The following is a 13,693-nucleotide window of genomic DNA, read 5'->3' on the forward strand; positions in this document are numbered from 1 at the left end:
TGCAGGAGGCGAGGGCTGCCTTCAACAGGCCTGCCTTCCTGGGAAGCAGATTGATGCCTCCTTTGATGTGGCATTCCCTTCCTACTCTGCTGAGCTCCTGGGCCTCACCAGCTCTCCCTGGCCCGTGCTGGAATCCACACAGACACTGGGGAAGCCAGAGAATTGCTGAGAGTGAGGCAGGACTCAGTCTGTAGACTGAATACTGTACTTTCTTTCTCAGGCCTTGACTTGGTGGGTTGACAAGAGAAGGCAGGACAAGGGAGAGAAGACAAGAAATAATGGTCAGGAGGATTAAGGGCTAGTGAAGCAGTGCAGTAGATGGCAAGGCACAGTGGCCTGGAGAAGGAGGAGGGTGGATTTGGAGAGACGGGGGGAGCCGTGGACAGGAAGTAAGGAAAGCATGAGCAGAAGAAGCACAGGCTTGGACTGAGGTGAAGAAATTGAAACTGTGCTTCTAGTAAGAAAAGGAATTGCCCTGTCATACCTTTTGTGCTCTTTGGGAGGAAGATATAAGGCTGAGGGCTGGATTTTGGAGGACTGTAATTTCCCATAGGACTGAACATTCTAATCTCAATGTCTCTGACATTGTTTTGTTCTTGTTGTCTTTGCAGGATGAGTTGGATCTCACTGACAAAAACCGGGAGGCTGTGTTTGCACTGCCTCCTGAGAAGAAATGGCAGATCTACTGCAGCAAGAAGAAGGTGCCAGCTCTGAGCCCCTTCCACTGCCACCTCAGGCCCCACAGCCCTGGGACAGTTCTTGCCTCCATACTCACTTGTTCATTCAATGGACACTATTATGGGCCAGCAATGGAGAAACAGCAATGAATAAATCAGAGACAGATGGAAAGAGAGAGGGAGGGAGAGAGAAAAAGAGGGAAAGAGTAAGGGGAAAGAAAATAAATTCCAGGTGTAATTAATCATGTCTCATGACTCCCTGCTTTCCAAATTGATTTATTTTGGAATTCCCTTAAGCTGACCTCTTGTACAGCTAAAGTATATGGTTTATTAAGATATAAGGGCATCTCTCACTACTTTCCCAACCAAATTGTGTATAATTTCCCCACCAAATTTTAAGCCCCTCTACCTTCTTGTATGATACTTCCTCTTTCTGTAACACCCTCCACCCCGCCCCGCACACACACCTGTCTTACCTTCAACGATGTCTCTTAATCTTTAATAACCCACACCAGGGGGCTTAGATCAACCAGCCCCCCGCCGCTACCTCCCAAGCCTGTGTTAGATGCCGCTTCCCCCGGTTTCCACGGTTGACTACTGAGTTCTACCGTAGAGCATTTAGCACTCTGCCTCTGGTATTAGACTGTTCTGTCCAAGTCAGAGACCTGCATTCAAGACTCAATACAGTGATTGGCGTTTAGCAGGTGCTCATTAAGTGCATATGGAGTGGAGGAGTGATGAGCCACCCAGTGTAGGAGAGTATGTGTTTGCTCACTCATGCAGTTGTTTTTGGTGGTGAGATTCCTCTCCCCACCCCTAAAACAAGGTAGAAGACAGAATTCTTGACCTTGAGTCATGAAGATTTTAACACATATGTCCACATGAAGTCACGAAGACCAAAACAAGGATTTTATGAAACAAAAGAGTGAAAGCCAAGTGGACATGGCTGAGGGAGGCAGGGCAAGGGCCAGGGCAGCTAGCTGGCAGAGAGGTGCTTCTTTGGAGAGGTTCCTGGAGGAGGTAGGTGAACACATAGATTTGGAGGCAGATGATTGACAGAAGGAAGATGAGAAGGAGCATTCAAAGTGACCAGAGCCCAGGGACAGGAACAAACAGGGCCTGGGTAATGCCCAGAAGCATATTTATTTGGCTGGAGGAAAGGGCTAGATTTTCAATCAACATTAATGTTTATTAACTTCTTGTCATTCTTGCTCATATCTGGGGGAAAGTTGGGTCTTTCTCTTGGGGCCTGAGAGCTGAGCCAATGGTTCTCTGATCTAGACACTGCATTTACCCCTCGTTCAGGAAAGTTTGATTATTAAACCACAGGCCTGTGAGGACTCCTGAGTTTCCAAACCTGGGGCCTTGGGAGTTACTATTTCCTTTTTGTTAATTTACTATTTACTGAGCACCTACTCTGTGTTTGGCATTACACCGAATGCTTTATATCAGTGCTTCTCAAACTATGTGAGAGACTGAGGTTTCAAATTTCCAAACTGTCACAGACCAAGACTTCTGTAAAATACAATAAGAATGATATTAAAAGAAAACAAGCTAGAAAAAACATATAAAAAATTTAAGCACACATTTTTATGAGATCAAACAGACATAAAACTATGTTTTATTAAGCATAATCAGAACAAAGGTAGCATAGGAAAAGGGAAAGATTTTTTTTCTTTTTTCTTGTTCACATTGTTCAATGAAAGTGTGTCTACCTGCATAGTTTTTGCCCATGTCATTTTGTGGTCCTGAGATTAAACGTTCATTATCCCAAGGAGGAAATGAAGATTTTGTAACTTCCCGAAAGTCACCCATCTGGGCTGGGCTGGGAAATGAATCCCTCTGCTGACACCACATGAAGCTCAGGACCTCAGGCCACGGGCCTCGTCTTGCCTGTTGGTCCATACCATCCCTCTTCTCATTCCAGGAGCAGGAGGACCCCAACAAGCTGGCAACCAGCTGGCCTGACTATTATATCGACCGTATCAACTCCATGGCCGCGGTGAGCAGTCCCTCTCCCCCTGCCCGACGTCACCCTGCCTACCCCATCCCGGCACTGAAAGGATGAGGAGGGCAGAGACCCTCAAGATGTGTCACCCTACCTTTCCCTGTGCCTGATGCCCCACTCACTGGGGCTCAGCAGCGTTCTGATTATGCCCAGGATCTTAGCATAAACCCTCCCCACTCTGTGTGACTTTAGATTGCCCAACCATTTAAACATTTCTGAACCCACTTAAATGTCACACATGCTTGGGAAATGGGCTGGGCCCATAATTCTCCCCATTTTAGAGATGAGAAAACTGAGGTCCAGGATCAGAACCAAGGTCTTCTTAGAGTATCAAAGTCTCTTCTCACTGGATCACTTTGTTTTAGCAAACCATTCCCTGAGGCCTCACCCTTCCTGAAGGGAGGGTGGCCTCTGGGTCATACCTGGGGTGGGGGTGCAGGGTGTTAGGAGACAGGCAACCCAGGATGACCTTTGTACTCTCTTATTCTCTCGCTCCACAGATGCAGAGTCTGTACGCATTTGATGAGGAGGAGACCGAGATGAGGAACCAAGTCGTGGAAGACCTGAAGACAGCTCTTCGAACGCAGCCCATGAGGTGTCACTCTGGTTCACCTTCCCTCATTTCCTTCCACATCCCTTCACCCAGTCAGTTCCCCCCCTTCAACTTCCTATGGCTTCACACAGTTCTCTGCTTCTCTCCTGGTTCAGCTTCACTCCCAGCATTCACTTAAGGTCACTTACACGACTTTACTTCCCAGGTCCTTTCATCCTCTCTGCCTTGGGGTTGCTGGGGCTGAGCACATTGGGGAGGAGGGGAGATTTACATGTGAAAACTGAATAAACCTTAGATCCAAAGAGTACCTAAAGAGAAATTGAGGGCAGGTGCTTGTTTTGGGGGGAGGCTAGAACAGGAGAGTGACCAAATGGAGAAGGTGTCCAAGAAGGAGCTTCCTGAGAATGAGGGGCAGGGTGAGCGCCCCAGCCAGGAAGGAGGTGGGTGTAGGTTGAGAAATACTCCCACCACTAGGGGGAGATGCGGTGTCTATGGATGTCCTTTCTCCATCCAGAGTGGGAGCAATGCAGTTTTCCCTGAGGAAAGGAAAAGGGAATGATGAGTGTCCTAAAGACCATAAAAGAACCCCAGAACCTCTCTCCTTCTCAGACCACACAGTGCAGGAGGCAAGGGTTCTTGGGTTTGGGTCTGCTCAGTGGTGTGCTGCAACTGGCTCTGACCATCTTGTGAGAGCTAACTGTTAAATTCTCAGGAATTTTGCAAACCAGTTGTTAAACATAGCTATGGTTAAAAACTAAATTATGTAAACTTACAATTCAATAAGGTATATCAAAAACAAAGGTAATAAATACTCAAACCTTATCACTCCCTAATTATTTTGCTGCATTTTACCATGACCTATATGCTTCTTGAGTTTATTCACATCCATTGTATCTGCCTGGTGGAAATATGATATACATAATGGTGTACTGGAGCCCTGGTGGTGCAGTAGGTAAGAGCTCGGCTGCTAACCAAAAGTTCAGCAGTTCGAATCCACCAGTACCCACTCCTTGGAAACCCTATGGGGCAGTTCTGCTCTGTCCTGTAGGATCGTTATGAGTTGAAATTGACTCGACAGCAATAGGTTTGGTTTGTTTTGTTTTTTTTAATGGGGTACTATCCTGCATGTCTCCTGACCTACATGCTCAGTGATGTCACATTGGTAGCTTGAAATTGGCTCTATGGGAGTATTTATACCACAAAATGTGGCGATTATCTCCCCCCCACCCTTTCTTCCCTAAGAGACCCAGTTTTTAGACATTTACCAGCAATCCACTGGCTTGTCCTCTGCGTGTGTGAGTGTGTGTGTGTGTCGCCTGGGCTGAACCCTCTGCCCTAGGAGCCTGGAAACAGAGCCTCAAGGAGTATAGGAAGATCCTAAACCCCCTTTTCTTCTCTAGTAGGGGTGCAGGTCTGGTATGGGAAGAGGATGTAGGAAAGGGTGAGGAGGTCAGGAATAAGAGACCAAGGGTTGGTGTCACAACCTCTGACTTTCTAATTCCTCCAGCCCCTTGACATGCAAAGAGTGGACAGCTCACCGGGCTGAATCACTGACATATTTGCACAGTGTCCTCTGACCAGGCCATTCATCTACACACACACACACTCACACACAACACACTCACATACGCTCACTCACTCTGAAGGTTGCCAGGTTCATCTCCCACCTCAATTTGTTTTTCTTTCCCTTAATAACATTCTGATTATAAATTTTACATGCAGTTATTGTGAAACTTTTGTGGGCTACAAAAAATCATGTAATAGAAGAAAGTAAAAACAAAAACAGAAAACCTAGTATTAACAACAGTTTGAAAGTTTATCCTTCTATTTTCCTAGGCACATTTGTATGCTAAAGTATGGAAACACACACAAATACACTTTGTGTATTTATTATGTTTAGTGGTTTCCTCATTTATTTATGACTATTTCTCTGGGTCATTAATTATTCTACTAAATCAAGGGTTCTAAACCTTTGTGTGTGTGTGTGTGTGAGAGAGAGAGAGATGTTTTTGGCACCTGGGTGAAAAATATGGACCACTTTATCAGAGTAATGCTTTTAAGTAATAAAGTAAAATAGATAGGATTTAAAAATAAACCTAGTAAGTTATTTAAAATATTACAAATTTGTGAGATAGCACTAAATGTGCTTCTTTATGCTTCAACAGCAAGAGCTAGCGGTGGGTCTGATAACGGCCATAATCTTGAAGTACTGATAAGTATAAATGATATTTTGAGATACCTGCAACAACCATAATTTGTTATGAAAATAGCTGTGATTTCTTTTGGTGATCGTCACAGGTTCTGCTAACACCACTATCGTTTATTGCCTCCATTTATCACCGAAGGAAATGCTAAGTTTCAGTTAGAGGTTAGCAAAAATAAAAATGTGATTTTCTTTTCACGTCCAAGTTCATGGACCCCTGAATTGAGTCCCTTTAGGGGGGCACAGACTCCAGGTTAAGAACCCACCCAACCAGTGGTTTTTAATGTTTTCTGCTGACATTCAAGAACTCTCTGCTGTTCCCTTAAGGATCCCTTGAAAAGTAGCTTCCCGGTCTTTGTCCCTTGACTCAGTGACTCCAGTGGGCTCACTGTCTGGAAGTCCTTCTTGTTATCTGACTGTAATTCTCTTAATTCCTATCCTTGGTGGAAATGAGTCTTCAGAATTCTTTGAGGTGGATTTAGGTTTAACAGCCATAATAATTATGATAATCTTCTTCACATACACACCATCATAGTTATGCAAGTCAATGATATTCAAATGCAAGACATTTAAAATGCAAATGAGATGCTAGTCTCCTGTGAGGGTGAGAGGATGGATTTTGTGCTTTAGGTAAACTTTATAAATGAACCTAGAGGCTACTATAGGTACAACAGGGTGCATGGTGGTACACAGGTAATGGGGGTAACTATCTGCAAAACAGAAACCCTGGTGGTGTAGTGGTTCAGAGCTACGGCTGCTAACCAAAAGGTTGGCAGTTTGAATCCACCAGGCACTCTTTGGAAACCATATGGGGCAGTTCCATTCTGTCCTGTAGGGTCATTATGAGTCGGAATAGACTTGACGGCAATGGGTTTGTTTGTTTGCAAAGTGTATTCAGAATAGTATGCAAATGCAAGACACCATTTTTCTTGCTGGGGTAGGTTTGTGACCCGCTTCATCGAGCTGGAAGGCTTGACCTGTCTGCTGAATTTCCTCCGGAGCATGGACCACGCCACCTGTGAGAGTCGCATCCACACCTCGCTCATTGGCTGCATCAAGGCACTGATGAACAACTCCCAGGGCCGGGCCCATGTGCTGGCACAGCCTGAGGCCATCAGCACCATCGCACAGAGCCTGCGCACGGAGAACAGCAAGACCAAGGTGGCGGTTCTGGAGATCCTGGGCGCCGTGTGCCTGGTGCCTGGAGGCCACAAGAAGGTACTGCAGGCCATGCTGCACTATCAGGTGTATGCGGCCGAGCGGACGCGCTTCCAGGTAAGGGGCCTGATGGAGGGCGGGGTGCCAGCCAGGTGGGGCAGGCAGGGGTGTCATATCCTGGGGGTGACAGACAGAGGATTTTCTGTGGCAGAGACTTGGGGGAAAGGGGGAAGGTAATGTGGGCTGCATGGGGGCTCCTGGCAGGTAACAGGCAGAGTACTGGGACCCAGAGAGTTTACATAAAAAGACACGAGGGGCCTTAAGAGTTAGAGCCCTCTTTAAGAGTTAGGCTGGGAAAATGGACGTGTCCCCTTCACTAGGTCCTGGGCCTTCCCAAGAGGTTGGAATATTAACCTGCTTTACTTGTGGCTTTTACACCTCTGAGCCCAGCACCTGCTCATTATAGGGCGTCAGTCAAGAATTGTTGACTAGAATGCAATTGCCGGGGTCGAGGTGACACCCTTTGCTGAGCCAGTGTCCACTGGGGACACTGGGACCAATTCTGGGAGCCCAGGCCATGCCGTTCTCTTTTCTTCTCCCTGACCTGCCCTAGAGAAGTACCAATGAGTCAGACAATAAATATGGAGTGTCTTTAATTTTTTTCTTTTTTAGCACAGTGCCTGGCACACAGCAAGTGCTCCATAGACGTGAGCTCTCATTCCAAATTCTATGGTCTCCTCTAGCATATGCTATTTGTTCATTCTGTCATCTGACAATATTGAGCACCTGCTCTGTGCAGAAAGTGGCCCCTGGCCTTTGCAGAAGACACAAAAGAGATAAAAGGCAGTGTCCATACTACCAAGGGGATGGGTAAGGAATACATAAGAGCTGTAAACAACTGAGGAAACCCTGGTGTCATAATGGTTAAGTGCTACAGATGCTAACCAAAAGGTTGGCAGTTCAAATCCACCAGGTGTTCCTTGGAAACTCGATGGGACAGTTCTACTCCGTCCTATAGGGTTGTTTTGAGTCGGAATTGACTCGACGGCAACAGGTTTGTTTATTTATTTATTTTTTTTGTAGACAACTGAAGCACAATTATAAGCAGCACTTCGGCACTGCCCAGCAATATAAACCAAGCCCTCAAAAGCTGAGTGATGAAGAAGTTAGTCGGTACTGAGGCTGAAGTGTGGAAAGGCAAAGAACTCTTCCTGGCAATTTGAGTTTTAGGGGTGGTCTGAGAGAAGCTAGGTAGACATGATAGGTAGAGAGAATGGATGGGGCATCTTAGGTAGTTGGAATGGCAGGAGCAAAGCCTTAGAGGCTGGACTTGTAGTATTCTGAGCTGTCCTCTCCTTGTCTGTCCTGCCTTTCCCTCCAGACGCTGCTGAACGAGCTAGACCGAAGTTTGGGCCGATACCGGGATGAAGTGAATCTGAAAACAGCTATCATGTCCTTTATCAACGCTGTCCTCAATGCTGGAGCTGGAGAGGTGAGGCACCTTCTCCTGGCCTTTGCTGTTCACTGACTTCCTGGGTCTGGGGCAGGTAGAGGCGTGCATGGTTCCTGGAGAAGCGGTAGTGGGAAGGGGTCAAGGCATTTGGCTGGTGTGGCTGCCACTATCATCACCATCGTTAGATTATCTTTATAACCTCATGCCTCCTTCACTCGGGACCAAGAGAGAAGAGCATGTCATGAACCCTACTGTTACGGAGGGCAACACAGCACCAACCAGACCTGGACTGTATATATCCCACAGCCTAGCTTATCTGTGGCTCTCAAAAGTTGTGGCAAAAACTAATTCTGGCTTTGCTTCAATACAGAATTCTTTTGGGTTTTTGTCTAAACCTGGGAGCACTCATGGCGAGTTTCCTACATAGGCAACATCATGCATCATGTATGTCATGGGCAAAGAACATAGACAACCACTGAACTTGGCTGCTGATGTTGGCTCAGGTGGTGGGGGGTCATTTATAGGAGGAGGACAAGTGTTGGCCCTTCTTTCTAGAGCTCTGTTAGCCTGCTCTCGGACTGGCTTCTAGTCCTGCAGGAGGTATGGCTTCTGGCGTCCCTTCTTTTGGAGTCTGAATGACAGTGTTGGTGTCACTTAGTGCAGTAACTCATGGTGTCACCTCCCCACTCGACCTCCTCCTGTACCAGACCATGCAGAATCCTTAGTAATGTTTTTTGTACTAATGTTACTCATAAATTATAATTTCTGTGTATCACTCCTTCTTTTCTTTAACCACTACTTCATTCTCAAAAAGTTATTGATAGAGGTTCACAAATGCTAACCACCATAATATTGTAGCTAAAACACCAGTAAATCTGATAAAATCAGGGACTATAAAACACTGGCAGCAATGAAAACAACTGTGCGTGCTTGTAGCACATGTAGACAAAACCAGGTGATTTGAAGCATCGTTGTAATTGGGTAATAATGACAGCTCTGACCAGAGGGCATTAAAAAAAACAGTTGCCTTCAAGTCAATTCTGACTCATAGTGACCCTGTAGGAGAATAAAACTGCTCCATAGGGTTTCCAAGAACTGCCTGGTGGATTCAAACTGCCGACCTTTTCGTTAGCAGCTGAGCTCTTAACCACTGTGCCACCAGGGTGCCACCAGAGGGCATTAGAAGGTTCAGAAAGTAAATTAGCATAGAGCTTTAGCCTTGTAGGTATATTGATAGCTGTAAACTGGGCTTATGAAAAATGTTTTTGTTGTTATGACTACAGGGACTTTTTATAAAAAAAAATAAATTTCTGCTGAAACACTGCACAAAAATTTTATAGAGTCTTTTTGGTATCACCCCCTCTGACAGTGTCACCCAGTGCAGTCTGCACCCCCTGCCCTCCCCTAGTGACACCACTGCTATATGGGGTCCTCAGACTGTAGAAATAATGACATTAGAGGAAGGACTTGAAGAGCAGGGGAACTCCACAAATTCTAAGTCAATCATACTCCCCAGTTAAGGTCAACTGTTGAAGGACAAAAGGAACAATTTAAAGATCTTTACATTTCCCTTTTTTCTCCCAGCATGTATTTTTGCATTTAGTCCTTATGGACTGGTTAAGTGAGAAGGGTTGGAGGAATTATCTGCCCTTAAGATGCTAACATCACCTTTACCAGTACCAGCTATTCATGGCTGGCATCTGTTCCGCTTAGTTGCTAACTATGACTCACCAGGTAATTTTTATGAATATCACCCTAAGTAGGTAGGTAATGTTCCCATTTACAGATGAGGAAACTAAAATTTTCCCAGGATTACAAAGCCATTAAGTAGCTGAGCAGGGATTTGAACCAAGATCTGTCTGATTTCAAAGCTTGTGCTCTATCACTATATACCACTGCTGTTTGATGCTGAAGGCTAAGAGAAAACTGATAAGGACTTGAAGGAAATGAGGCAGGAACCTTAAAGGAGTTGGGCAGTGGGCATGCTTTAGAGAAATAACAAGGTCAAAGGATGTCTCCTCCTGTCCTTTCTTGGAGCTCTGGGACTTGAAGCAGCTCCAGGTAAGTTTGCTGCAGGAGATGTGGTGGGACAATGGCTGGGGTGGGACAACTGAGAACTGGGGTCTTGAACCAGCCAGTAAGTCTGGTTTTCCCTTGGTGACCCCCAGGATAATCTGGAGTTCCGCCTGCATCTACGGTATGAGTTCCTGATGCTGGGGATACAGCCTGTGATTGACAAACTCCGGCAGCATGAGAATGCCATCCTGGACAAGTAAGGCTCAAGCCACCAGTCCCCACTGCAAACCTGTGAGCAGTGCCTCAGTTTGGGATGGTCAGGACATTTAAGGCTGCTATTCCTACTGGAACCCACCCATCATAACCCAGCATAGATTCAGAATCAGCTCTGTGCGTGTGTGGGAAGGTAGACAGCTCTCCTGCCACCTTGTCCCACCTCTTACCTATGTCCTTGACTGTCTTCTTTGCTGACCTGTTTGACTTATCTCTGATCTTATAGACAGATGAACCTAATAGTACTCAACCACAGAAGTACTGCTCCCTAGGGGGCATTTAAAAATATGTGGAAATGGTCTTTGGTTTTCAAAATGGCTGGTGAGGGGCACTTCTGGTATGTGTCATTGGGGGCCAGGAATGCTAAATGTCCTTCATTGCACTCCTGCTCAACAAAGAAATGACCCACCCAAAATGCGAGCTATAAAGGTTCTTTTTTTTTTTTTCCACAAGTAAGATCTTTTATTTGTCACCATTAAAAATCTTGAATTTTAAACAGATTCTTGAACAGGTGGCTCATAGCCATAAGCTCATTCAACTTTAGCACCTGTTTCATCTCCGGTAGCTTTTCCAGAACTACTACCTTCACCATGAAGCTCCATGAGTTTTCCCAATTCAAACATGGGCTTCTTTAGCATTTTTACTTTTCTAACTAACACCTCATGGAGAGGATAGATTGGTAAGCCTTTTCTATGTCTTTCCCAATGCTATCTGGAATCAAGTTATTGACCACTTCTTTCAAGTCATTTGTCTGCACCTCTTGGCTCATGATTTCCATCATTTTCTTCTGGATTTGGTGGACTTGTTGGTGCTGAGCATAAAATGTCTTCCAAATCTGATTATTGCATTTTTTTAGTAAAACCAACACAGAACAGACGAAGCAAATAACCACCGGTGGTCTTGACATCGACATGAGCTTCAATCATGGTCTGCCAGTTTTTGACCATGGAGCACATTTTGTCACTGGTAAGATCCATGCCATGGAAGTTGGTGTGGCAGTTTTTGTGCTGGACATCCTCAGTAATTAGCTAGAATTTTCTAAATGTGACTTCATAGTTCTGCAGGTTAGCAAGGCTCAATTCAAAAACATGACCCTTGAGGCCATCAGATGCAATTTTTGTTCCTTGAGATCTTGTGGCTAGAGTTTTCACAATATTTCTTATATTGAACATGGCTGGTACTTTCACATCATACCAATCTTTCTTAGAAAATGGATCAACCACTTCGTGGCTCCTTTTTTGCCACCTTTTGTAAGGCGCTTGTTCTTGCCAACTGCCATGGCGCTGCTCAAAGCCCCAAAAAGCTAAAGGTTCTTGTTGATTAAAGGGTACAATAAAATTCCTGTGTGTTACCAGTAAGCCCCCTCTGGTTCTGTTCCATTAAAACCTGTAGGACATAGTAGAACTGCTCCATAGGGTTTCCAAGGCTGTAATCTTTATGGAAGCAGACTGCCATATCTTTCTCCTGAGGAGTGGCTGGTGGGTTCAAACCCACCAGCTTTCAGTTAGAAGCTGAGCACTTAACCACTGTGCCACCAGGGCTCCTTTCCCATTAGTACAGGCAATTTTATTATACTGGGTCTTAAGGGACAGAGGATGGATCTGTTTGGGGTTGAGGTGGTGAGTGGAGGGGGCTGAAAATGAGAGAGATTAGCTTTACAAATGCTGGGAAAGAACACTGGGGAAGATAGGTGTAGGTTAGTGGTTCTCGACTGGGGATAATTTTAACCCCCTGGGGACATTCGACTGTAGACATTTTTGGTTGTCGCAACTGGGGGAGGGGGGTGAGGGGCTGCTATTGACATCTAGTGGGTACAGACTGGGGTGCCAATAAACATCCTACAAGAAACAGGAAAGCCCCCCGCAACCAAGAATTATTCAGCCCAAAATATCAATAGTGCTGAGGATGAGAAATTCCTATCTAAGTGAAGGGACCCCAGGTTGGCCTCTCTGAAGGAGAGGCATGGGGTCCTATAAAGGAAAAGAGTGTTGGCCTACAGGCAGATGGTTTCTTTCTGGGTTTGCCTTGGAGGGGACAGAGTGGGGGGAATGCTGTGTGTATTATCTAGCCCCACTGACTTTGGTCCTATGGCCTCTCACTCATTTCCACGGTCATTGCCCCTCTCCAAGAATAAGTGAATGCTCATCTATAAGTCCATTTCCAGCCTCTGTGGGATGCCCCTCTGGACAAGATCAGATTCCAGAACGGGGAGTCCCCTCACCTGAATAAAGCATTCAGATAGAGAGGGCTCAAAGGGGCTGGAGTCCTCCACTGGGGGTGTCCTAGCTATAATGTCTACTCTCTCTACCTCCCCTTTTCTCTGTAGGCATTTAGACTTCTTCGAGATGGTCCGGAATGAAGATGACCTGGAGCTAGCCAGAAGGTTTGACATGGTGAGGAGCCTGGAGGTGGGTGGGTTTCATCGTGAGCCCACAGTCACTTCTCCAGATCCTGTGCTGTGTTGGATCTAGTGTTGGTTCTCTGATGGGTGCCCCTCTGTGGCCAGGTCTTGTTTCTGGAGCCCTGGCAATATGCTGGCTCTGGTGGGCCTTATTTGGCAGACTTTACCTGGAGGGCTTCACCTGATGGGCTTTTGTGCCCTCATTGTGTGGCTCCAAGGAAAGGAGACTGCAACCCCCAAGAGAAGGAAAGCCAGTGCTTATAAGTAATTAGTCCCAAATGCCACTCCTAGGCTGACATTCTCTCTGCCGTCCAGTAATTTCCTGAGTCACCTCTCCCCATCACTAACCAGATCATACTTAGCAAACCAAACCATATTTTCATTTTGCCCATAAAGACCATGAAAACACACAACGTTGCTGCCTAAAAATTGTATTATAAAATCCTTATCCAAATAAAAACCTACTTTTGGCTAACATTTCATAGTCGCAAAGCACTATCCATTGTAGCACAAAAGCCTTGGATTTGTAGATGAAGAAACTGAGGTCAGAGAGGTTAAGCACCTTACTGTTGTCACACAAGTAGACAACACAATATGAACCCATGAAGTGCCCTTTCCACCTATACCACTTGCTGCTTTGAGCCATCTATGCCCCTGCTTCCTTCCCTTAGTTTGGATCAGTAGTCCTCAAACAGGGACAATTCCCCTCCCCACCACCAGGGACATTTGTCAATGTCTGGAGCACTTTTGGTTGTCACAACATGGGAGGAGGCTACTGGCATCTAGTGAGTAGAGGCCAGAGTAGGTGCTGCTGAACATCCTACAATGCACAGGACAGCCCCACGACAAAGACTTATCCAGTCACAAATGCTGAGCTTAGGGAAACCTGGTCTATGTAATTAACACATTGCCCTCCTCCTTTTCTCAGTCTCTCTCTTTAAGCTGGGGCAG

General features: G+C 45.8%; 1 protein-coding gene and 1 pseudogene across 7 annotated transcripts in view; one reads left to right on the forward strand and one right to left on the reverse strand.

The window, feature by feature from the left end:
• The window catches only part of DAAM2 (dishevelled associated activator of morphogenesis 2), a 152,005-nt gene that overhangs the window by 100,697 nt on the left and 37,615 nt on the right, over nucleotides 1–13,693 (forward strand). For all 7 annotated transcript variants that reach the window (XM_049891385.1, XM_049891392.1, XM_049891370.1 and 4 more), the window contains exons 3-9: nucleotides 612–701; nucleotides 2,605–2,679; nucleotides 3,186–3,280; nucleotides 6,383–6,716; nucleotides 7,981–8,091; nucleotides 10,221–10,324; nucleotides 12,668–12,734. In XM_049891385.1, the coding sequence (XP_049747342.1) occupies nucleotides 612–701; nucleotides 2,605–2,679; nucleotides 3,186–3,280; nucleotides 6,383–6,716; nucleotides 7,981–8,091; nucleotides 10,221–10,324; nucleotides 12,668–12,734 (876 nt within the window). The remainder of the gene's footprint in view (nucleotides 1–611; nucleotides 702–2,604; nucleotides 2,680–3,185; nucleotides 3,281–6,382; nucleotides 6,717–7,980; nucleotides 8,092–10,220; nucleotides 10,325–12,667; nucleotides 12,735–13,693) is intronic.
• LOC126080123 (40S ribosomal protein S3a-like) lies at nucleotides 10,924–11,620 on the reverse strand (annotated as a pseudogene).

This window comes from Elephas maximus, chromosome 1 (genome assembly GCF_024166365.1).
Source record: "Elephas maximus indicus isolate mEleMax1 chromosome 1, mEleMax1 primary haplotype, whole genome shotgun sequence".
NCBI lineage: Eukaryota > Metazoa > Chordata > Mammalia > Proboscidea > Elephantidae > Elephas > Elephas maximus.